General features: G+C 45.1%; 1 protein-coding gene and 1 long non-coding RNA gene across 3 annotated transcripts in view; one reads left to right on the top strand and one right to left on the bottom strand.

Moving 5' to 3' along the window:
* Positions 1-11,579, top strand: part of LOC140218610 (uncharacterized) — a 140,532-nt gene extending 128,953 nt beyond the window's left edge. Inside the window, exon 3 of the long non-coding RNA XR_011894814.1 lies at positions 11,503-11,579. This is a non-coding gene — a long non-coding RNA (uncharacterized lncRNA). The remainder of the gene's footprint in view (positions 1-11,502) is intronic.
* LOC126531385 (hemicentin-1-like) overlaps positions 1-25,226 on the bottom strand; it is a 254,348-nt gene that overhangs the window by 49,350 nt on the left and 179,772 nt on the right. For both annotated transcript variants that reach the window (XM_050178893.3, XM_050178894.2), the window contains exons 3-7: positions 12,461-12,787; positions 11,426-11,743; positions 8,062-8,349; positions 6,753-7,022; positions 261-530 (exon numbers count right to left, since the gene is read on the bottom strand). In XM_050178893.3, coding sequence (XP_050034850.1) covers positions 261-530; positions 6,753-7,022; positions 8,062-8,349; positions 11,426-11,743; positions 12,461-12,787 — 1,473 coding nt within the window. The remainder of the gene's footprint in view (positions 1-260; positions 531-6,752; positions 7,023-8,061; positions 8,350-11,425; positions 11,744-12,460; positions 12,788-25,226) is intronic.

Genomic DNA, 25,226 nt, shown 5'->3' with positions numbered 1-25,226 from the left:
CTGGCGAAAGAGGTATCGCCATTTCTGAGTTGAAACGCAGTGTCACGTACCGACATCTCCATGCAGCGTCACGTATAACGCCGCATTAGAAAGAAGCAAAGCGCTTGCTCTCGCAGCAAGAATTCCTCGAGGCATATCAGAAGCCACGCCTCAAACGCGTGTCTCAGCTAGCTTCTGGCGGTGACAAATGCCTCGTCGGTGAATTCAAGAAAAAAAGAAATAAGACAGAAAGAGGAGCAACGAAAGTCAGAAGCACGCACCTTGGGCGTCGAGTATCCAAAATGCCGGCGTGCCTACGCCGACCTGGTTGACCGCGGCGCACGAGTAGTTGCCCTGTGTGGCTGTGGTCACGGGTTCGGTGACCAGCGTCGCTCCGGTCACGTTCAGAGGCACGCCCCCGTGCTCCCAGCGGAACGCCACGCTGGGCGGCAGTCCCGTGTCATTCACGTGACAGCGCATCGTCACTCGTTGCCCTTTCAGCGGGGGCAAAGCCCCGCTCTCGGGCACCAAGACCGCAGGGCCCGGGGGATCTGCGGTGTTCAGAAACGCCGGGGAAAGAGAAGGTGGCAGAATGTTTCACTTGTATACAAATGCGCATTCGTGCTCACATATTGCAATCGCAAATGTATTGCACTGGGACGAGTGTACACGAGTACGTGAACACTTTACAACTTGCGGACAGATACAAACGCGCCTCGACACGAGACCGTGTTGAATGCGGCGCCGCCCATCATCTACCTGACGTGCTCACAATTCATCGGCGCTTCTGGGCTATTGCTAAGCTGTGAATTTGCAATGCTGCCCTTTTACTGACTCCAGGTCTTTGACGAGAAGAAATGCTCCCAGAGGAACTTCTCAAAGAAGAAAGGCGAGGGATGTGTGTCGGTAGGGCATGTATGTCCCACTAAATATATTATAGCCTGGTGGCGCGGCACGGTTGTTTAAGATATTTCCACCTTGGGATTACAATAAGCTAATTGTGCTTTTCACACGTGGTAAAACCACGTTAATAGAGGTCATGTCAGGGGCGGTGCGCTTAATCCAAAATCCGTAAGACTCTGTACTTTATTTATTTATTTATTTATTTATTTATTTATTTATTTATTTATTTATTTATTTATTTATTTATTTATTTATTTATTTATCTTTATTACTGTTGGCATTTTTATGTGGCAGCAGCTGCTCCACTTCGTAGGGCATACGATGAGAGCACAAGAACACCGAGAAAAACTGACGGAATTCTAAATGCAACCTCACATGCAAAGCTCCACAAACAAGCAAAGCAGTGCACAGAAAAGAGTACGCGAACACGGACAGACACGCTCAGTTACGCAAAGAAGTGAAATTGTTATGTGAACAGAACTGCAGTTTCACAGACGTGTAGCCCAATGCACATACACATAACGGCATGTTTCAAAGATAAATTAAATTAAATTATGGGGTTTTACGTGCCAGAACCATGATATGATTATGAGACACGCCGTGGTGTGGGACTCCGGAACATTAGACCACCTGGGTTTCTTCAACGTGCACCTAAATCTAAATACACGGGTGTTTTCGCATATTTCGCCCCCATCAAAATGAGGCCGCCGTGGTCAGGATGTTCCAAAGATAAAAGGGCAGGCGAGAAGTGCTCTTACTTGCCCTTGTTACGTTCGTAACTGTGGTATTAGACACGAAGATTTACGCTAGAACAACAATTAGCTACTTGGGGGAAATAAACGTTTGTTTCTTTCTCTCTCTCCCTTCTTGCTAACAACAAGCAGCGTTCAAAGCGTTGGAAGGCCCAGAAACATAGAAAACAAACGGCGATACAGAGTGCACTCTCATTTCGTCGAAACACCATGGTTCAAGTTTGGAGATGAGAACATACGTAAGGAACAAATCGCACGCCCGTATGTAGCTGTCACGTTTTCCCGGCTTGCACATACCTGAAATATATCTGCGACACAACTAAGAGTACTATGAAGAGAACAGCATCTGGATATCTCTGGCGGCGAAATTGAGCAAGGATCGCGGAATCTATCCGGGCACAAGGAGAGAGGCAGCGGCTAGCCCGGCAGACAAGGGCGCTCGCACTGCGCTACAGGGGTCGCCTACACCGCGTGCATCAGCAGTGGCTGGAGTGGTGTGGCGACAGCAACTGACAGTCAACGGCGACCAAGGGGAACGGCGGCGAACAAAGTTTGTTGAGGAATGTCCGAAATTTGCCGGTCGACACACGCAAACGAGTGCTCAATTGTCGGTCCAGCGGGGATGCAACTCCCCTTCTTTCTCCTCCTCGTCTTCCCCCAAAGCCTCTATTGCGGATGCGGGAGGGAGAAAAAAAAAGAAAAAGAAGAGGCAGAGCGCGAGCCCGAAAGAACGCAGGCGTCAACCAAGCGTGCGAGCTCGCCAGCGAAGCGGTTCAGCTTCGGCTTCGGCGGCAGTGACGGCTGCCGCAGTCGATAAAGCACACATCGATGTCTCCGCTGGCGGACACGGCGTGTTCGCGCTCCGTCGAGCTCCGATCGATGACCAACGTCCCCTTCTCTCCCTTTACAGCCTAGCTGCCTCCACCCCTTTTTACAGCGCTGGCCTCTTCCTGCAGCACCCAAACCCAGCCTCTAAAACCTCCCGACATAGAAAGTTTTCTAAAATTCCTCCCCACACTTTTCCACCCTGTCGCTTATTACTTTGTTCTCCGCTTAGGTTTTCATACGCGTTGTCACTACCACTCAGTCTTTGTGTGTCTTTCTCGATTTTTTTTTCTCCCTCTCCCTCTTGGCTCACTGGTTCTGGGCGAGAAGTAGTAGCCTGCCGGAGCGTGAAGCGTGTGAGTTAAATTTTCTCTCTCGAGGTTGTCGTATTTTTGCTCGAGCTTCGCATATTTTCGTCTCTTGCTCCGTAGCGCTGACTTATGCGCGCAAATTTGAAGCGCCAACGCTGACGTTGCGCCCGCGTACAAGCATGCATGCGTGTGCGTGATCCCCTGCGTTTTTTTACGTTTTCTTTTCCTCACAGTCACGTGATTTCCTCGGGGAAAGAACCGAAGGGGTTAATGCTTCCCAGTTTAAAGTCCAGACATGCGCAGCAGTTTTAGTAGAGTCATCGAGGAAGTTATGCCATGGTGGCGCTGACTTTTACAGCGCATTATAAAAAAAATCAAAATTTTCTGCGAGGATTGACTAAGTTCATTCGCAAAATAGAACACGACAGAAATGGAGGTGCGCATTGTTAACTTTTCATTTTCGAGTAAAGACGCTACATGCCTATCTAGATCGCGCATGCGCATGAAAAGAGGCATAGATGTCTATCGCAGCAGTAAATATTCCCTAACGTCTGCGTTATTAGTACACAGTGCTTTGCCTCTAGCAACATACGAACGAAATGAAAGATGAAAGAGCAGAAAAATACTATCGTAAGCGTACGCCAACGTGGAAACGTATGTCAGAAGAGTATTTCTTGTCACTTCCCGTTTGAATGTAGTTCCATCAATGGTGCAACTCTCGAAATTTTCCAACTTTACCGCGCACAGAATAACGTTTTCTACGCCATAGATGCTTAGTATGACGTGTTTAAAAATATCAAGCGATTTTCCGCGTTCTCAAGAAGCTATAGACTTATTCCCTAGGCTTATTCATTTCTCACTCCTGTAATGACTGTAATCGCTCACTAAATAAAAGACAGGGAAAGAACTGCATTATCGATTATCGTAACCACTTATTAACGTTTACCAACAGTGTCACTGAAATACCATTTAGTTTCGTCACTGTCTCGCTTTTCGAGCTGCGTCTCTGCATCAGTAAATTTTGCGTCACCAAATGTCTGGTTCAGTTTCACCCAGATTAAATTATAAGTGCGCAAGAAGCATAATAAAATGTAGAATGCAAAAAGAAATATTTGCGCGTATCGTTTTCTAGTGGGACTTCTATGGACGTAAAAATTCAGTAACACTTAATCATACGTGCTTTGCCTTCAGAATGTATCATGCGTTCGGAGAGTGCTGCCCTGTTCCGTTACGACTAAAATACTGAGCTTGCGACTATTAAACAGAGTAAAAAGCTCTAGTGAAGATGATATTTCGGTTGCACTAAGATCGCTGAAACTAGAACAAAACACGTCGTTTAGACTATTCTCGGTGTCTAAATACTTCGCAACTCTCATCTGTAACGACCTCTTGCTGCTACGTAATGGTGCGAAATTAAGTACGAATAGAAAACAAAGTGCAAACGGGGGGGAGCTGTCAGGCTTCACGCAAAAACGCAAATGATATTTAAAAAAACAAAGAAAAATAAAGGGTGGTTCAGGAAATAGTGGCCTAGTGTTACAAAGTTTCGTTTAGACCAAAGGCATAACGGTGATATGCATTTACATGATTTTCCTAAATGTGCACTATGACGTTTTGGGGCTTTCGTCAGTGACCATGCCAGTGATCGCTAGACTACAGGCAAAAGACTACGGTTAATTTGATGAGCCTTTGACAACGCGGAAGATCGGGAAGGGCATGAATTTCTGCTGATCGACAAAAGAGAAATCACGGCTAATTAGCAAAGTGCTCTCCAGTTTCCAAGAGGTTGCATCACCATGGCGCTCACTCAACATTGTCCGCTCGTTCGTTCACCGTAATGCTTATCCTGTTAAGTGGCCAGTGAAGCGGCTCGTGCCCTATACAGCTACTTTCTTCGTTTTCGTAAGAGTTCTGCTCATTAACCATTCCGAAGGTTCAAGCCTGTTTGCTTTTTGAAAACTCGTTACGTCACTTTATAGCACATTATTGCAACGCCAGTATACATTATCTTGCTGTTTCTCGCTCGTTCTGGTACATCTTCTCGCATGGAAAGTTACCAGCATGTACATGCATATACACATACCGGGGAGCGACAAGGGACGTGTTTGCGTGAAACACGTTACGGCCAATAAAACAAGAGTTGGCGAAGCAAGACCAGGGGTTGCGTGGCGTCCTGCATAAATGTCGCAAAGCACTCGTCCGGCGTATTTTACAGCCGCACACATGCAGATGAAACAAAAAGAAACACACTATAGCTCGCATGTCGCAGAGCCCTGGACTGAAGCCGACACCGCCGCTGTTCCAGTGAGCGCAATAACATGTGGCTTATCGCAAACTGCACCCACGGCGCGACTTTCGCAGGCTCGATGTGCTGGAACAGTCGCGGCTTAGCCGCTAGGGAATCGGACACGAAAAAAAGCCACGGCCACGGAACAAGAATTGTCGGAGAATAAACGAAGCAACGGTGGCGCCATCTCCCTCCCCCACAGTTAAACCGACCGCACAGCACCCTTCCCCTAACACGACCGGCCCACGCAGTGAAGTTTATTTCTCGCGTGCGTTCTTTCCGAATCCAATCATAACACCAGAGAACGGAACAACTGAAGATTTTCGCAGTATAATTAAAATAATAATGATGATGAAGATAAAGGAAGAAAGAACGAAAGAAAGGGCAGTGTCGTCTGCCACCGGAGTGGACAAATTCCGAAAACAATATATATATAATGCTGTAAATATAAAGTGCTCAACGAGCGCTAAAATGGCCAGTGATGTCGACATCACTGTCTGCTCGGCGGGCGATGGTCAGCGTGAAGCGTAAAGCCAGTGCAGTGCCTGACGCCTTCGGGCAGAAAGGCACGTCCAGCGGCCAGTCAATGTAGTTTCCTAACGCGAACTGTAATCAATAGCCTGACGCTCGCCCTGCATGGTCTTTGTGCGCGCTTGTGTACTTTTCTTACTTCTGACAGCCTATCCTCCTTTTGTACCGTACATACTATTGAGCAAGACGTCGCCTTTACTGAATCCCACATCTTCTTGCTAGAGAATATTCGCGTTTCCTTTATCTTCGTTCGTGAGGTATGAGCGGCGAAAAGAAACAAAAGAACTTGCCTCGATGCACTTTTTTATTGTCTATTATATTATATTTTCCTCCTTCTTGGAAGTGGCGAATATGTCGAAGCGGATTTGAAATCCGGTCTACCTATACGTGCAACTGGCTTTGCTCAGCGTCCTTGAGATCAGTTATAGCCGTTACTATATTAGAGAGCCACAACGACCCATTACAAGATCTATGTCACTATTACCATAAAAAGGAAACGAATAATAAGCTGCCATTCGAATGCAGGTCAGAACAACGTTGACGGCGTTAGGAGGTTTAATGTAAGAGTGGTATCGATGGCCTTCTCATGTGGGTGCTTTATATTCCCGCTTAATTTTAGCCAATGCAATGACCTTTCTCAGAGTGAAGCAACCACGCTTGCTCTTTTGAAACAGAATGAGCTGTTTCTATGCAGCCGAGGGCATCCTATACGTTAGTCCTTGTTTTGCCATAGAACAATAGCGCATTTTGCTCCCCACTTTGCTCGTTGCTTTGTACAAACGAATAGGTGCGTTTATATGCATATTTAACGCACGTTATTCAGACAACGAATGAGCGAAGATGTATGAATGGCTTCGTCTTACCGACGTGAGCACACACCGCAGTTATGCACCGTGTCGTTCTTTCATGTGACCTATTCAACATACATACATACATACATACATACATACATACATACATACATACATACATACATACATACATACATACATACATACACACACACATACACACACACATACATACATACATACATACATACATACATACACACACACACACACATACATACATACATACATACATACATACATACATACATACATACATACATACATACATACATACATACATACATACATACATACATACACGCGCACTTACACATGACGACAAGCGACTTGTGCGGAGACAGCGGGCTCCATCCGGCGTCGTTCTTTGCCTCGCAGCTGTAGTTTCCCGTAGCGGAACGCCGCAGTTCCTCGAGCAGCAGATCAGGCTCCTTGGTCTCATTGACCAGCTGCCCATCGCGATACCAGCGCACTCGGCGCAGCTGCTGCGGGTTGCCGGACTCGGCCTCGCAGCGAAGCAGCACGGGTCCCTCGCCCAGGGCCACCACCGACGGGTTCACCCAGACGCTCACCAGCGGGATGTCTGCGTACACGATCGAGCGACCGCGAGACATTCGAAGCAAGGCAGTGAAGGAGCAGAAAAAGGAGAATCGAGGAGATTTTTTTTTTACAACTATTTGGGAAGCGATGAAGCTAGTGAAAGGTCATGAAAAATTACGTTTTTTTTTTTCTAGCGTAGAAATAATAAGAAAACGAAATATGAACGCGGACGAAACGGCAACTTGACATAAGTGGAAGTCGAATCCACATATTTCGCAATTACGCGTGTGGAGCGTTACCATTGGGCCTGATTCACACAGCCGTCAAAACCTCCATCCCGTCATTGTTATGTCACCGGCATCTAGGGGCGAAATGCATAAACCCTCGCATCCTTGGAATTAGGTGCGCGCTCAAAAAAAAAAGAAAAAGAAAAACACAAGTGGTCAAAATTAATTAGTAACCCTCCACTGCGACGTGTCTCATCGTCCCAATGCTGCTTTGCGACGTTAAACCCCATAAATAAATAAGTATTTTTCTTCCTCACAGGATTTGGGAGGAGAATGGCTGATAAACGATAAACGCGCTCCAAGTCCTTAAACAAATCAATAGCAAGTTCTTTGAATTGCCTCGAAACAGCTGTTAAAGTGACGTGATTACACGAGGTATTATATTTCCACCATCGGTTGTGAATGACTCGTAAGACAAAATATTCTGTCTTATTACGGCACATAGAAGTGTTTAATAAATGCCATTGTTTCATTTTTTTTTGTATCCGCAAATAGGAACGAAAGCATTCCGCATCATCCGTCCCACCCATGCTCATACGGAACGTTTCTCATTCCACTTACCGTTCGATAGATGTATTGTAAAAACTGCATGCGTGCGTGCTTCCTTCTTTTTCGGGAAAGAAAACTTCCCTCGCTTCTCTTCCCTCCTTTATTGCCTAGAAACAAATCTATTTCGATCAGCGCTCACTGCTGCGCAGTTTTTGTACAACCGCTCCTCTTTTCCATTTAATTCAAGGTAGCCCTGCCTTTAGGCTAGGTTTTGGTTTAGTTGGGCGCTTCGCCCTGTGTACTTACAGAAAACGTCCAGGTAGACGGAGTTCGATGCGTTCCCTCGTCCGAACGCGTTCTTCACGTGGCAGCTGTATACGCCGGTGTCCTTGCGTGTCGCATTCCGGATAAGCAGTGCGGTTTTTGGCTGTAGCCGGTGTCCCCTGGGTCTGGGCGGCAGGAGCTCGCCATTCTTGTACCACGCCACCTCGGTCGCGTTCGGAGGATTCGCATCGTAGTGGCACGTCAGGTTACACGAGTGCCATTCGGTCACGTTAACGCCCTCTGCCGGCAGCACGCGCACAGCAGGCGGGTCTGCATTAACAGTAACCGACCCTCTGTGTCACAGGGCATAGGCATCATGCGCCCAACCGTAGTACCCCACAAGCAATATCAAAAAGTCGCGATTACGAAAAAAGGAAAGCCTTATAGGACTTACGGGATTTGACAGAATCGGAACACATACTCCAGCGAAGCATAGCTTGAGACACACATGCTGAGGCTCTCAATAGTGTATTCGTTATAGCATCGAAGCGTTCTCCGAAAAAAAAATAGAGTTTCCGGATTCTGTAGTATACGGGACAGTCATCATTCCGTTTACCGTTCGACGGCTGAATTGCAAAAGTTGCATGTGTGCAACTTTTCGCAGAACTCATGCCACCTGCTGAGTGCCTCCGCGAGCAGCGCCGAGACGTGTGCACACCTGCTGCGCAGGTGGCGTAGAACGCACGGCCGCTTATATGTGGCACCATGATCCTTGCGCTAGGGCAAGTACGCTACGACAGGAACACGAAGAAACAAGACTGAACAAGTAAGAGTGCTAAACAATAACTGCCGTTTACGCAATAAACGTTAGTTCCTAGTTTCATTACGCCATTATTCTTATTACGCCATTACGCCATTACGCCATTATTACTTCATTACGCCATTATTCAGTCACTACAGAATAACAAGAAGTCGGTTTAGTTCTTCTAGTGTGCTAGCAACGCCAGCTATGTGCACGTATTTCTATAGTAGTTATCTCCAAGTAACTGTGCCTAAACGTTGGACAAGTGAAGCAATTTTTATAGTATTGCCAATACACTAACGCACACATAGTCTTTTTGTTTGTACATTTGCTCGGCAGCTCAACGATATCAGGCCATGGTTTCCTACTGCGGTTGTTGAGCTTTCTTATGCACCTATTTACTTTCGGCTGTTTTATAGGGGACCTTTATTTGTCCAGTATTAACAGTGCTGGAGCAAGGCTGTAACAAGAGGTGCCGCTCATGAGCTTTGCGTCCCCGTTTTTTCTCTTTACTCTTGAATTCCGCTGTGGTGCGCAGAAACAGCCTCATTAGCGCTTTCGGTACTTTAGTTATTGCAGGCGTACTTTCGATTTTCCAAAAACTTGCATACCTAATTAAGTAACTGCCTGTAATATTAAGGTTTCATGTTCAGCTAGCAACAAAGAATGGCGAAAAAAAAGAGAAAAACTAACATTAAAAGTCGTTAAAACAGACGTTTGGGCGAGTTGGTAAGCCATTTTAAACAGAACAGCGCGTATTTTGACAGGGACAAGGAGGGAGACACGACACGGACAAGTGCTGGTCCGTGTCGTGTCTCCCTCCTTGCCCCTGTCAAAATACGCGCGGTTCTGTTTAAAATAAAACATTAAAAGCTTTACAAGATAAGGATTGTCTGTTTCTCTTAGTGGTGCGTACACTTCAATTTATTGCTTCCTTTACTAAAAGGTGTTTTCATGACGCGTCAAGAGGGTAGCCGGAGAGCGATTAACGTACACGTAAACTTTTAATGAATTTTAGCGCCAGGCTTATTATAAAGCTCGAGGCTGCGGGATCAAATCCCGCCTATGGCGGCCGCACTTCAATGGGGCGAATGCGAAACCACCCGTTTAGGGTGTCATGTTAAACAACCCCAGGTGTTTCAAATTATACCCGAGTGTCTCATTACGGCGCACCTCATAATCAAATCGTGGTTTTGGCACGTAAAATCCAATAAATAATTTATGTAAGAAAGAGATCAGGCGTATTATATTTGTTATTCAGACGCGGATTTCCCAATGTTGTACGCCTACTCCGTGCTTTTCGTCCGAGCAGTGGACTAACTTATTGTACTATCTTTCTTTTTTCATCCTTTCTTTTTCTTTCTTTTTTGACTTGGTTAGGAAAAACGGAGTTCACATCTGACAATCATATAATGCCAGTTTTTCATGCAAAACGACAGGACATGTGAGAACTGCCTTCTGCGTCGGAATTGCCGGCACCGCAACCTGTTACCATTACGGTGAAGAGGAATTAATCAGTTACATTATGTGCCAGTGTCCGCAGTATTCCGTGCAGATACGTCATAAGCCGCTGCGCTAAAATGCTGTACGACAGACCTCTGTCGTAAGGGGTAACCCTACAGCAAAGATGTAACTCGATGTTTCATCAGAAGACAGTGAAGGGCTATTGTCCTTTTTGTAATGCATATGGCTCAGTGAACGCCTAAGGTAGTTCCTAGTCTTTTCTCACTGTGCAAGAAACAAGACGGGAAGGAACACATTCGGTAGGAGGATCGCTGTCGGCTCGCGTACTGTTATCCTGATTGCAGTCTGAACGCCCTATTAACCTGAACTGCGATCCTGAATGTACGTCACGAACGTACGTCCTGAAGGTCCTGGCAATTGGTGCCTATGTGCCGCATTTGTTCATTTTTGTCTTCGTTATCTGCACTTTTAGAGAATTGGCCGCACGACGAACCATCTCACCGATATCGAGATAGATTTTCTTGTTTTATTCTCTCTCTTCACTTTTTTCTAACGCTCTTTTCCCCGCGCCCTTGCTGGATAGCAAATCGGACACTTCCATCTGGTTAACATCCATGCCTAGCCTCTCTCCCTCTTTTTACATACGTCAGAAGCAACCGTTATTTATAGAAGGAACTTCTGATCGCTCAAAAAAACAAACAAAAGAAACATCCTATAGCGGCTCTCTTCACTGGTTCAGAAGTGCATAGGAATGTATCAATCTTTCTACTACACTCAGTTCTAACAGTTTTAAAGGTTAGACCCTTCCTGGCGTTTCTATTCTCCGAGAAATATTCTTCATCAGTCTTTCTTGTGTTTCCTTTATTCAAAACTCTCGCTCGCTACTTTCCTGTCAAGAATGCATTGTCACTAGCCCTGATAACACAAATACCATTCGCAATCTGGAAGTTCCGGACTCGCAGCATTCAATAAACGAAAGGCGTGTAAGATAAATGAATATTCGTTTGCTAGACAAAGCTACGCCCTAAATCACGTAAACGTTTTTTTTAGCGTGTAGTCGAAACGAATGCTGCTGAATATATACATATATATAAGTGACACAAGGGAACGCTGTAGGCGAAATGAGGCCGACAAACTCACAGAGAACTTCTAGTCGGACGGCCTGAAGAAGTGGTGCCTCGGTTCTGTTTTTGAGCACCTGGTTGGTTCCTTTGCAGAAGAACTCGGCTTGGTGGTCGTAAAGGCTGGCCACGAATACCAGTGTGCTAGCGGTGCGGTACGTGCCATCGCTCATGAGGTCCTCGGCAGCCGGGGGCTGTGGGCGCACCAGCTCGGACCGGTTGTACCACGTGATGTTTGCTGCTGGCCTGGCGCCCTCCACGATGCACGTGAGCGACACCATCTCGCCGGCCACAACCGGGTGGTTAGGGCCACGTAGCCGTAGAGCAAGAGGACGTACTGCGTGTAGCATGTGTGAACATGAATCGAGCATTATTCGGAGCAAGCGCTGCGTTTTCATCGGACCCTTGCGTTACACGCTGGCACGGAGTTAAATGTTCACCCACACGACAAGCTTTAGACGTAAAGAAAGCTCACGTAAAAAAGACGCGTCTCTCTTAGCTGGTGGACTTTTTCTTCACCGGACTGTTCAACGAGGCTATTGGGATAGGCATTCCAGAAGCGAATGGAAGCACTTAGCTCAGAGTAAATATAGACAACGGTGGGCGGGGGTGAGGGGGGGGGGGGGGGGGGGGTTACTAAACGCGTGAATAAAGTTGATGTGGTTACGCCTGCGTCTTGAGCAAGATGCGGGTTCAAAAAGCGTGTGGCTCGACAAAGTGAATGTATTCCTAAACTATGGACGTAAATAATATGTTACGCCGTCTACTTAGCTTAAGAAATAAAAAAAAAAAAACACTGAGTTTGATTTTAGCACATTGGATGATCGGAGACTAAATATTGCTTTGTTTGTAATGATCACGTGTAACTCCTCGATTTCGTGCTTATGGTGAACGCATCTAAAGCCTAACAGAAATGTAAAATGTCTGGCTTCATTTGCAAGTGGTGTAACACAACTGCGTTATACTCGGCCCACTTTTGAACCGCCCAAGTTTGTGTTCTGATGTGTGGCCCCCACACTATTCTCTGGAAGTTGCAAAACGCGCCCTGGCCTACCATGCACATCCAGCTGGACCCACTTGACGACGGGCGCGGGCGTGGCCTTGGTGATGACGACACACTCTAGCCGGGCTCCCAGGTCCCAGCGTGAGAGCACAAAGCGCGCTGTCGACGTGACGTCGTGAATCCCACGTAGGTGCGGCGTTACGGACGTCTTTACGGGCAGCTGGGCGGACGCGTTTCGCCACAGCACCTGCGGGGCTGGCCGACCCCCGGATGAGAAGCAGTCGAGCACCACTGTAGTGCCCTCCAAGTAGGGACCGAGCAATGAGCCGTTGGCCAGGCGGCGACCATCCATCTTGATCACCGGCTCCTTGGGCGTGACTGTAGATCGCATGTGCCATAAATAGCGAAGAAAAAGAAAGAGCACATGATTGTATGATTCAATAAACAAAATAGAGAGAGATAAGGAGAGAGAGAAGCGACAATAGGGAAAGGCAGGGTGGTTAACAAGGCTGAGCCAGGTTGGCTACCCTGCATTGTGGAAAGCGAGAAATGGCGTGCAAGATGAGAAGAATTTTTTTTTTTTGATTCGAAAGCATGCCCTTAGATGAGAAGAATTGGAAAAGCTCAGAGTATGCACGGACATGCGCGAAATGAAGCGTTCATCGTTCAGTTCATCAAACATGGTTATGTAGGCTAGTGTATTTCATGAAACACAGTGACGCTTTTGTGGCTTTGCACGTGGCGGACGCATGATGCGACTGTCCCAGGATGTTCACTTCTGTAAAAAAAAAAAAGCCTGTCATATAAGTACCTTAAAGCTGTCCGAAGAGATATGCGCTCTAAGTAACGACGAAGTTAAGATAATTGTGCCTAAGATCTCGCCACATGAAAAAAATGATCGACTGAGCTAAAACACGCATCACCGAGAAAGTGCTCATATCCTGCGCTAATGGTTGAATAATAATAAACGAAAACCACGCGACAAGGAAAAGAACGACAAACGTCATCTCAATGTGGGATCGTCCGACACCATATCTGTGTTAGCAAGATCACAGTATCACCGACATGTGTTAGTGTCAGCGTCCCTTTTAGTAGCCCAAATCTCAAAGAGACCAATTGAATCAGGGAACACATGAGTTCGTCTGGCGAATACGGTACAAGCACTGTATTTGCTGCCTGCAATTATGTCTTCCAGTAAGTGGCACAGCGAAATGTATCAGTGCTTCATTGCGCATACATAGGAAAACGATAGGCAGCAGTCAGACATGAGATCTCCAGTAAGAGTTGTCTTCTAGCCCATGTCCCTGAATGGTACTAAAATAAGAACAAGACTCATCACCCTTTGTAAATATGGGGTTATAGATGTGATGGACACGTTGTGTACGCCATGTAAGGGATAAGACTACTTACTTTTCACCATGTGTGCTCGCCAGCGCAACAGGCGTCCACAATACTCTTATAAAGATGACAGTTTCTTGCACTTACAACTTTAAGGGTATTCGAGAGAAGCGTCTGTGTCCAAGATCTTTAGCCTGCTGCTTTTGTTGAACAAAAGTTAGGCCAACACAGGGTTTAAAAAGAACGAACACTTCTCACAGCTCGTTCTTCATTTTTTTTTTCCTTTTTGTCCTCACAAGTAACTCCTACGTGAACGCAATTTTCTCTTAGATTCAATTCCTTTTGATTTCCGCTTTTAGCCCACCATACACGCAGAAGGAACACCGACATAAAAATAAAATGAGCGAGGGCCAACTAAGTAGTGGCGAGTGCAAGCCGGGGTCCCGATAGCGTCTCCTTGATTAAACGCAGCCTTGCGTAAACGTTTCAAGTTTTCCTCAAGCGTTCTTGCGCTACTGAGGGCGGCTAAGGAGAAAATAGCTTTGCCCCTACATTTTCTTTCGATCTCCCACTTTTGGTTAAAACGCGTGGTTTGCGAGAGTATTAATGCCACGTTGCGCCCCACAGGCAATCAATATAACAAAGGTATAGATAACGTTTGCAAGTTTGCATCGCTCGTGCGATTGTAACGCTGATGCAATCGTGAAATCGAGTCGAAACGCTTTTTTCTTTTATCCAGACGTGTTGGAAACGCATATTTATTGCAAAGCCCGTAAAGGTTTGCCGACATGTCAAAACAAAATATAACGCTTTCCGATCGAGTTCACAGCGTGTGTCACTGTGCTATACTGCTGCTTCCGGATCGTCTTTGCGACTTGCGCATGCCTGTGCCTCTAATTTAGCAATATTGATCTACTTACACTGTCACGTGCGCCTTCCCATGGGCTTCCTTGCATTTGTCGAGGCATGTACAATGTACACAATCCGTAAGCTTAGATGCGCTGTCGTTCCCAGGTAGCACTTAATTTCATAGCTGCGAGATAGCTACATTGCTGTAGAAGTACTTCCGCGGTAATTTACATCTATCACATACTTGCACAACTTACAAGAGAAATTAGCGCATCACAATCACAATTACTTCAATCAAAAATGTAATTGGTAACAGTTACCAGTTACTGCCCAACGAAAGTAACTGGGCAATTACTAAAAAGTCACTGATTACGTTTGCGTTGCATGCCTTCCAACTTTTATTAATGTTGTACGAATACACTAAATATATAGAGTGAGCTGCCCTTTCAGTGCGTCGCTGCAGGCTTTCATACATTATTTAACTTCCAAAACACTTGCTTTTAAAAATTTTCATCGCTAATCTTTCTTTTTTTTTTTATCTAAAGGCATTAGCAGCGATGCTGTAAGCTCGCTCGATGTGAGCACTGGAAGGAATGGCGGTGTTGTGGGGCATAGAACACCTTGAGCACGAGATCGTGCTTGCTAAATGCCACTATGCTCGCTTCTAGGGCCTCTATGAAGCGTAGCATTTCATTGTTGGTAGAAATCGATAAAGACGCTCCTGGTAAGGAAAAGCTGAAAAAACGTGGGTGATGCACTGGCAACTACTTCCGATGGCGCCATCGGTGTGAATTTATAGCAGTTTCGGCTCAATTCGTCGGCCAACATCTGGTGTAGCTTTTGCCGGTCCGCTTTAATCGTTAACCATTTAGACTTATACAGCTTTGCTGTTGCAGGGATCATCCCGGCAAAATCTAATAAATCAAATTAAAAACTTCATCGATGGCAGCAGAACTTGCGGCACTCCGTGATGCGCTTGACTTCATCAATCAGGATAGACCCCCAACAATGGACAGTGTTTGGTGACTCCAAGGCAGCCCTTCAGCGCATACAAAGTCCAATGCGCCGCGGACCCAATGAACAGCTGGCATCAGAAGTTCGACAGATATATAATCGCAGCCGTGACAGTGACAGTTCAATGGCTTCCCGGGCATTTCAGCATCAGAGGGAGTTACCACGCCGACAAAGCCGCCCGATCTGCACATTAAAGTGGTCAACGTGTCTTTATTCCACTTTCGCGAACAGACGCTGCGGCTGGGCTCCGATTGATCTACCGTGAATGTACTTTGACCCTGTGAAACTCGAACGTTTTCACCATGTGTCGTTTGCGTACGCTGTCCCTCGAGAAACGGATGCATCTACCATCTAGGTTACCACGACGGGAACAGTGCATGCTGTACCGTCTGTGGCTAGGCGTTGCATTTACGAACTCATATGCTTTCCTTATTGGAATGGCCAACATCCCTACGTGCGACACATGCAGCAGCGATGAGACGCTTGCACACATTATCTGTGTCTGCCCGCGATATAATGCCCAGAGACAAGTTATTTGCAAAGTGCTGGACCAGTTGGACGATCGTCCACTATCAGAACTTAAAGCTTCAGGTCAGTGCTCCCAAAGAACATCCGCGCTGAACGCCTTACTCGCGTTACTAAGCTTCCAGCGGTCTACGGGCCTTCACGATAGACTGTAAGAACGCCGCCCCATACCGCTCTATAGTGTGCGCAGTTTGTGCTCGTCTCTCTTTCTATCTCCCTATCTCTATCTCCCCTTTCACTCTTTTTCTTTTTTTGTCCCCCTACTCCTTCCCCCCGTGCAGGGTAGCCAACCGGAACTATCTCTGGTTAACCACCCTGCCTATCTGTGCGTCCTTTTCCATCTCTAAACTTATACTAAGGAATTGTAAGGCACGGCAGCAGAAGTTCACGTTCCCCGAGAAGGTGGCTAAAACTGTAATGTAATTAAAGAGCCTTACTGTTTATCCTTCAGGCCTCAAAATACTGTTTGCGTTACAATCGCAAAATCAGTATATGTGAGCGAGGAACGTATCACGCAGGCAGACTTGAAGCTGTGCTCATCTGTATGAGAGAAATCATAGACTGTACTCAGTGAAAAATTGAGCAGCAGCTTTTACGGGTGTTGTGCATACCGCTTAAGAGCGCCTCCGAGAGAGGTGTGCAAAACTTGGATTTGCATGTCGAAACCGCCGCATGCACGTGGCTGCCGCGTAAAACGACCGCGGGCGTCCTGCTTTAGTTCCCGGCAAATTCGAGTGCTAAAAGGTACGCCTCCTGTTGCAGCTTGTCCCGCCAATAAAGCAAGGGGTTACATGTAAGTGCTTCTTGCAAAATATGTAATTGAACTACACTGACTGTTGCCGAGTAAAAACACAATTATTAAATTACAAAATTACAAAAGGAATGTATTGAATGCAAGTAAATAATGAAGTATAATTGTTTACGCTCAAGTCTGATCTATGAGTACATTTTTAGAGACGCGGGGATAGGTAGGTATTGCAGCAGGGCGTTGCCGCATGGAGCACGATAACTTTTTGTGTTTAAACCACATAGGCCGCAGTCTCGCACAAGTTCTGTGTACCTGCTTGTTAATTTTAACGAGGTAATTTTATGCTTTTAACAACGAAATAAAACAATTTTATTTTTATTACGTAACGTATTGTTATCTCTTTCCGACACCACAATCACACTGCTCCTCTGAAAAGCACGCACTCATGCCCGACACAAAATTAAGTGCACGGGGACCTTTTATAGCCTCATATTCTAGACGAAAGAAATGAAACACCGCCATTTTCGTTATTATACCAGATATTTAATTTAAATTATTCGATTTTACTTTGCGAAATGTTGTCTGTGAAAGGCACTCCACAGATGAATATAAACACGAGAAAAAAAATCGGAATAATCTAAAGTAGTCGGCTCATCCAACTGAAAACTTGTTCACAAAAACGAAGGATAACGCTAGCTTAGTGACTCCAATCTTGATTATGGCGAGACATACGATCGTCACTCTAGCAAATGAAAGTTGGGCTGTATCTCAGAAGCTAACCAGTGCTCTTGTTCTTCAGGCTCCCTCTGCGATGATGGCACTGCTTAGATTTCTAAAACGTTCACTTTGAATTTTCCAACTAAGATAGCAAAAGCTGTGAGTTAAGTTTAGGCACCCTAACCAGGCCTCACTAGATAGTAAATTGGGTTTCAGACTTCTCATTCTTTAAAGAAACTTCCTTTTTTTAAACGCGCTTATGTTTCATCCACTGAGATACGACTTCAGCAGTTTCTTTACCGTGGGATGGCCTGGCGTCGCCCGCCGCTCTATTAGGCAATTTCAATAGCTAAGGACATAGAAGTAGCCCAGTATATGGGTCGGCTCTTACGTTCAGGGAGACAGGTCCGTCCTTCGAAATAACGACCATTGTAAAATCGAGCGCGTCCATATTTTAGTTGCCGAACAGGGCTGGTAGAGACACCAATAAGCACTGGCTACCAATGCCGTCCTCCGTCTCTTATTGGACAACATTTGTATATATGGTTAGACGATAGCATAAGCGTCAATATGAAGCAGAAACTGATATTAGGCCTTGTCATCAAAACTGAGAAGCTTTAGGGAAAATGTGTTTTTAGGGTAAGGAGCCAAACAGACAAAGTCAACTGGCAGACTTCCTTATGTGTGCGTGCGCTAGGAGCAGTAACAAGTGGCCTCAAAGGGCTTAGACTCACCGTCATGGAAAAGATCTCGAAGTATCAAGCACCAGTGTTACCCTTTCAGCGCAGACAAGAAAATGGCTGGTATGCTAGTAGCTTCCTCGTAAATCCCGCGTAAAGGTTCGTTTTCAGTTGGACAGCCGGTCCAGCGTAAAGTCGCTTCATTAGCACCCGAAGGTGAATCTAAATCAACCGCCATAGCTTTTAGACTTGACATTTGGGGCCGTATTCACAGGCGATATCTATAGGGAATGTTTGCACAATTGTGAAATTTTGCGTCAGTGGCACTGGTCGTATCGATGTCTGCGAGCGACAGCATCGTTGGCCTAGTACCAGGGACAATCTCTCGTGGACTACCTTCTGTGGCAATGGAATTTTTCTGCACATGTGCTACTGCACCATTTATTCTGGCAGCATTACTGGATTGAGTCCGCGTCTGTGATCCGGACTGAGTGACCGAACGATATACCCAGTAGACTTTCTCTTCTTCTTTTAATCTTTCCATCCCCTTTTCCCTTTCCCCAGTGTAGGGTAGCCAACCGGGCTCAGTCCTGGTTAACCTCCCTACCTTTCCTTTATCATTTGCTCTCTCTGGCAGCATTTCAAAGCGCTCGGAAGAGATTGCGAATCAGCGTAGCTTCCACATGCGATATTGTTTCACATTTATCCGCATGTGGAAGAAAGAAACACAGCCCATCCACCACGTATAAATGGTAAACCAGCGAAGCTGAAATGTGCGGCCACCATGTGTATCGCTGGGTTAATTCCGATGGTTTATTAAACTCTTTATCAATTATTTGTTATGTCTTTGTGTTTCCTAATGAGCTTACGCACACGTTTGGCTTGGGCTTATCACTGTGTTTATCTGAAATGCAGCGCATTGGGCTTCGCATAATCGCCATCATGGAGGGGTGCAATGAGCGGTTCGTTGTAATAATCGAGCGGGTTCACCAAAGTCTTTCTGAATTAGGTTAGGCATTTGTGTTTCGTAATGCATTATTCACAGTGTTTACGACTCGATTGTGCATTGTAGTTACGAAGTGACAAACCGGGGCCGCACATTTCATTTAATTCAAGACAGGGGCACATTTTTGAACCTATTGCAAAGTCGGAGAGAGGCTGCTGCGCGCATGCTCTGCTGCGAGAGAGAAACGACATCACTATCGGCGTAGCCAATGGCGCACCACACCTTCCGCCGGAGGGTTTCTGTGGTCGGACGTCGAGCGTTTCGCCTAGACATATACAGCTTAGCTGTAAAAGTATTTCGTTAGTTATGCCATCATGATATTGTCTTAACCCCGTCCCCCTCTGTGTCCCCTCCCTGCTATATTAAGTAGATTTCTATGCCCACTCATAGAGAAATTTGGCCATCCAACACGTAAGACGAATGCCATGGCTCATACCACCCTATACAATGGCTCACACCCCCGCAGTAGGGTTTCTGTGGCCGGACCACGACTGTTCCGCCTAGGCATATACAGCTTCGCTGTAAAAACTGGAAAATAGGCCCCATTTGGCAGAATAGTGTCATTATCTTATTTTTCTCTGATGTAAATAAGATGTTTATGTTTTCCCTTCCCCAGCTTAGACTAACGCGGGTGTGAATGTAGGAGTTCTTCAGGAGCACTCTACTTGTGCGGCACTTGCCTCCGTACCTGTCCTTTCCTTGCCACAGAAGGTTGTTCGCGAGTAATACTAGGAACGCTGCACAGGAACCAGGAACGAGTATACGAAGAACAAGTAGTACGGGGAAACACAGCGCGTTGGTGGGCGAGTTGGTGCGAATTCATAAATACTTTGTTTAGCGCAAAACAACGGACACAAGAAAGCGCCTTGTCCTGTCGTCTTTCTTGTGTCTGTTGTTTTGCGCTAAACAAAATAGTTATAGTACCAGGAACGCTGACACCTACGCGGCTAGTCACGCGAAAGCTCGTTAAAGTGAAAGTATAGATAATTTTCAAAACATGACGGCCATGACATATTACAGACTATCCTTCAAACGCTTCCGGCGCATGCAGTATAGACCAAGGCATAGCCTTAGATTAGTTTTTCTTGCGTGAAGAATCTATCGCTGAGGGAAATTCGAACAGCACCTTTCCACAAAAGTGATTTCTCGAGAATACCACCCCCGAATGGACTCGATAGTTACTAGAAATAAACACAGCACATGTAGTGATAAGGCCCGCGCGATTTCGCCTTCTTATAACGTTTAACTCAGGGAAATAATCAGAAAAATAAAACACATTTTAAAACAGCACTTACAAGCGAGGGACTCCTTTACGTTGCTTAAAATTGCTGACAAGGCTAAAGTAGAAATAAAAACATATAAAGCAGTGCCAGCACTGCACCAACGGAAATTGATCCTTTAAGTCCCGTTGCTTACGTTCGTGAAAGTGTCCTCTTATTGTACTGCTAGCATAAAAATGACGTATCTTCACTATATGTCAATTTTTATATGCTGTTTATTCAATTCTGTTGTTTCCTATGCCAAACGAAGACTTGACAATGACGATGTTAGATAGCGTTTGTGCGCAATATAAATTTCGGAACTATATCCACCGTAAAAATGAACAGTTCCTGGTAGAATCAGGACTTATTTGAAAAAGAAAAACGTTTGGCGTGGCATTTTCGAGATACAGGAATTTTTGTATTACTGAACAGCGGCTGCACTATAACTTGCAACACGGAGTAGTTCAGTGAACCCACTGAAATGTAAAATGAAACGTGAGATGGCCACTGCTGTGCAGCACAATGGATTTTATTTGCTAGTAGTTAAAACGAGGCCTTGTAATACAAAGTCGTAATTACCCATTGTCAATTTTCATTACCATACGCTAATTGAGGATTCTCACTGTGCACCAAATGCAGCGTGACTTTGAAGTCATTGTTTGAGTAGTCGAGCTACTGCGTTTTGTCATGCCCATTCTCGCTGAGTAGTCGTCGTCACAGGGAGACTACTGTCACATCAGAGCTCTTTCATTCGCGCTAAAGGTTCACAAGACACATGCGCACTTTATTTTCACAGGAGAGAAAAAAAAAATTATGGGCTTTTATGTGCCAAAACCACTATCTGATTATGAGGCACGTTGTAGTGGGGGACTCCGGAAATTAGGACCACCAGGGGTTCATAATCTGCACCTAGATCTATGTGCACGAACGTTTCTCATATGAATGCCCACATACGAATGCGGCCGCCGTGGCCAGGATTCGATCCCGCGACCTCGTTTTTACAGGAGAGAGTGAGCTGGAGTGCAATAAACAATATGTTTGGCTTATATTTTACTTCTATGTTTCAACGCCTTCTCTAATCTGCCAGTGACCTCGGCGTGTTAGGGCTATGTCGATGTGAAAGGATACAGTCGCTGTAGAAGTGTCAATTAAGGTACCTAAATATTTACAATAAGTGTGCTGCGATGTGTCATGTAAAGTTTTGATTGCGGATCTTGCTTTAATATACTAACACTTTGACAAAATGTCTGAAGAGGTAGATTGATAAAATTTTGCCCAGATGAGAATGACCGACTTTAATAATGAACTGTGAATATTCGTTTTCAACGAAAACAAGACATATTGCTCTTTCAAATGCATCTTCTGCCAGATGTTCCTCAGAACCGCATTGCTTATGTATCAACAAACGACTTCTGAAATATTGTTTTTGTTGTTCCTACCTGGTGCGGAGCACTTGACACTCCCAAAGCGACCATGCGCATATGAAATACCAATTCGATATCCCAACACTAATTCCGCTCTCGACTTATAAGCGGCGAACGCACCTGGGCGTTCGAACTCTTTCGGTCTTGTGAAAATACTCCAGAAAATCGAAGCCTGGCGCAGTATTATGTGTTAGTATGTCGCTGCTCATGCTATTATCGGTATCAGTATTAGCTTTAACTTTTTGAAGACGAGATCAAATTGACAGCACACAATGTAACGAGACAGTACTTGCGCCTTGTGAGTATTAGTCTTACAATATTTTGTACTGCTACTTCTATATCTTCTACCCTTTAGGTCTAGTATTTGCATTAGCACATTTTCTTCTTCTAGAGCAGCACTTGTTAGGCCATTTGAAGGATATGTTGCGCGTCTACATACCTACAGAAAATTGGTGTTCTGTCATTCTAGAATCCATTGAAGCACTCGTAAACTCGAATATGGCTCGTGGCTTAAACTGTAAATGTCTTTTTAGCACTCTTTGGATCTCCGCTGGTCAAAGCGTGTCACTAATCCTTTGTCCCTTCATCTAACCTGCGAAACATTGAGGCATCTTTCCTTTATGCCTCTCTCACTTTTTGTTCCTTCATATAATTTTTCAAGACCATATCGAGACAGTATGAACATACTAACACAAAAGCACACTATGAAAATGCACTCCGTTATCTTTGCCAATAAAGAAATGGCTAATTAGCCCATTAATCACACTAGAGGCTCCTTCAGTCTGGGTGGCCGTGTACCACAGTCCGTCCAGCTAGGGCAACATTATGCCAGAAGCTTGTAACCTGTCCCTCGCACTCTCAAATTTACGGGCAAAAGTACTGGAAAGATGTGTATATATACATGACTTGAAAATCTCACATTTGTAAATGTAGTTCCTGCTTCCGAGTACACAAGACGCTAGTAACTACTACTACTTCTATGCTACTTTTTCCTACCACGTTCAAAGCACTAGGCACACTGCTACGACTTCGCTCCCAAAATTGAGTTCGGTGTTCCTTTTTTTTCAGCATGAATGAACCCCAAAAAAGAACAAGCAAACGTTAATTAAAATAATCGTGATAAAATGTAAACGTTAGTGCGCACAGGAGCAGCGTCATGAATTTCCCCGGCTCCCATGTGCGCATACTGCTCTTCATCATCAAGAAATATTGGTTGCATCCTTTCAAATGTTCACTGTGGTATTTGACTGTTGTATGTTTCTCGCAGGTAAGAAGCACACAAACAAAACAAACGTAGCGGAGTATGGGACCATAAGCACACCTTAGAATCTGTACTATAGGCGCCTGGGAACCCATGTAGAGATCGTAAACCTGAAATTTAGTTGGGCAGTAAAACGACTTATCTGGGCTTAGACGGAAGACTCCTAAACTTAGTTTTAATCCTTCTCGCTCCCGCTGTACTTGGTGAACGTGGTTTCATTTCATCGAAACTCGGTGCTGCCGATCACTAGGCACAGGAAAAGCAATATATCTTAAGAACAACCAGCTCCCTTCTTTACTCGAGAAAAAATTTTATGACTGTGATAAAACCAGCACGGCCCCAACGACACGCGTAATAAAGAAGCAGTCATATTAACACAGCGTAAAAAAAACTGCAGGAACAACATTAAAGCTTTTCTACCAACCTGCAGGTAGTGACTTTCAGACTGCAACGGTTATTTCAACGTGGAAGAGTACAACGTGCAGAAACGATACTTTCATTTGAATGTTATAGGGAATACTAGAGACACAAGTAATCTCTGCAACATCGATAAAATCGCTTTTGGGACTAAAATTACGTAAATTTTGTCTTTCACAAGTAATAAAAGCTGCTCAAAAAAGTCAGCGTTCTTTTTTTTCTGTTCCATTATTCGTTTTCTTATCTCGCATTTACGCGTTCTATTTCTTAAACAAAATATTATAATATGACACTTCTGATGGTCATTATTGTGTTTCTCCAGAAAAATCAAGAGCACAACGCTACTGCCGAAGACGCGAGATGAAGAGCTTTATTTTAACGTGTAAAGGGCAACCTATTTCTAGGTGCTTATATTATACGAGGTTTTGATTTCGATAGGTATGCACACTGATAACAGTAATAAAAGAACAATTGATTGACATTCAAGACGGTTTACTGACCTTATTAGGTCAAAAAACTTAAAAAAGAATAAGACGTATTTTTGCACAATAAACCAACTAAGGAAGCTCCTAAAAGCTGTGTTTCACCAATTAACCCAACGAGAAATACTTTTGCTTAGGAAATACTAGCGCGTGAATCAGAGGTGGCCTTTGTGTATGACTCATTGCATTGGTGCGTGTAGGTGTCTCTTTGTATTTTGGCGCAGCCTTTTCATCCAATTGTACGCACTATGTGACGACAGTTTTCGTTGAAACTGGCAGAACTCTTACCACTCTGATATAAAGTTCTATTTTGATGCATCATTGCTCATTGAGGGCAAGTAATCTTCATAAATCGCGACAGGGAAAGAGCCAGCCACCAATCACAAATTAAAATGGTAGGTAGCTTTCCACAAAGCAGAATAGTTTGACAGTCCTCGGAAAGTTCTCGTGTGGGGCGATAAATTTTTATTTCAACTTCCGGTCTTTCCTCACTTTTCACGAAGCCAGTCGCAGTGTTTTTTTTTTCTGCTTAAAGGGCAACTCCGGCGATATTTCGATGTCAACGGATGTCGATAAAATTCGCTGGGTACGTTCCTCCGAACCCTTCTGTCATGTCCTCAAAAAAAAAAAAAAGCAGGTTTGAGAGTTGCGCAGATGTTTTCCGAGTGAATTTAATTATTTGCCTCGAACACTCTACCTTGTCTCCTCCTCAGTTACAGGCCACATTGTGCATGACGTCAGGAATGTTATATGCAGAGCATGCCGGGTTCATGCAGATGACAGCGATGGGAGCGTCGAGGAATCGACGATCGTGAGCTAGTGCATGGCGTGAGAAGTTGCTGTCGCGCGAGGTTGCGTTCGCTGTAGACGTACAAGAGATGGGAGTCAAGTAGTGCTGCGTTGTTGGCTGCACGAACTTCAGCCCTCGCTATCTGCACACGCAGTTTGAGCCGATGCCGATCGCATTCAGCCGAGGTTAAGCCTATATGTCACAGTCGCGTAGTTCATGGGTCTGCTGCTGGCGGACCTGATCGACTGACTTGAAGCTAATTAAGCCGTCAGGATGAACAAAACTCCTTCTATAGTTCAGTTTT

The sequence above is a fragment of the Dermacentor andersoni genome, chromosome 5 (genome assembly GCF_023375885.2).
Source record: "Dermacentor andersoni chromosome 5, qqDerAnde1_hic_scaffold, whole genome shotgun sequence".
Classification (NCBI taxonomy): Eukaryota; Metazoa; Arthropoda; class Arachnida; order Ixodida; family Ixodidae; genus Dermacentor; species Dermacentor andersoni.
This window is presented reverse-complemented; position numbering and strand designations above follow the sequence as displayed.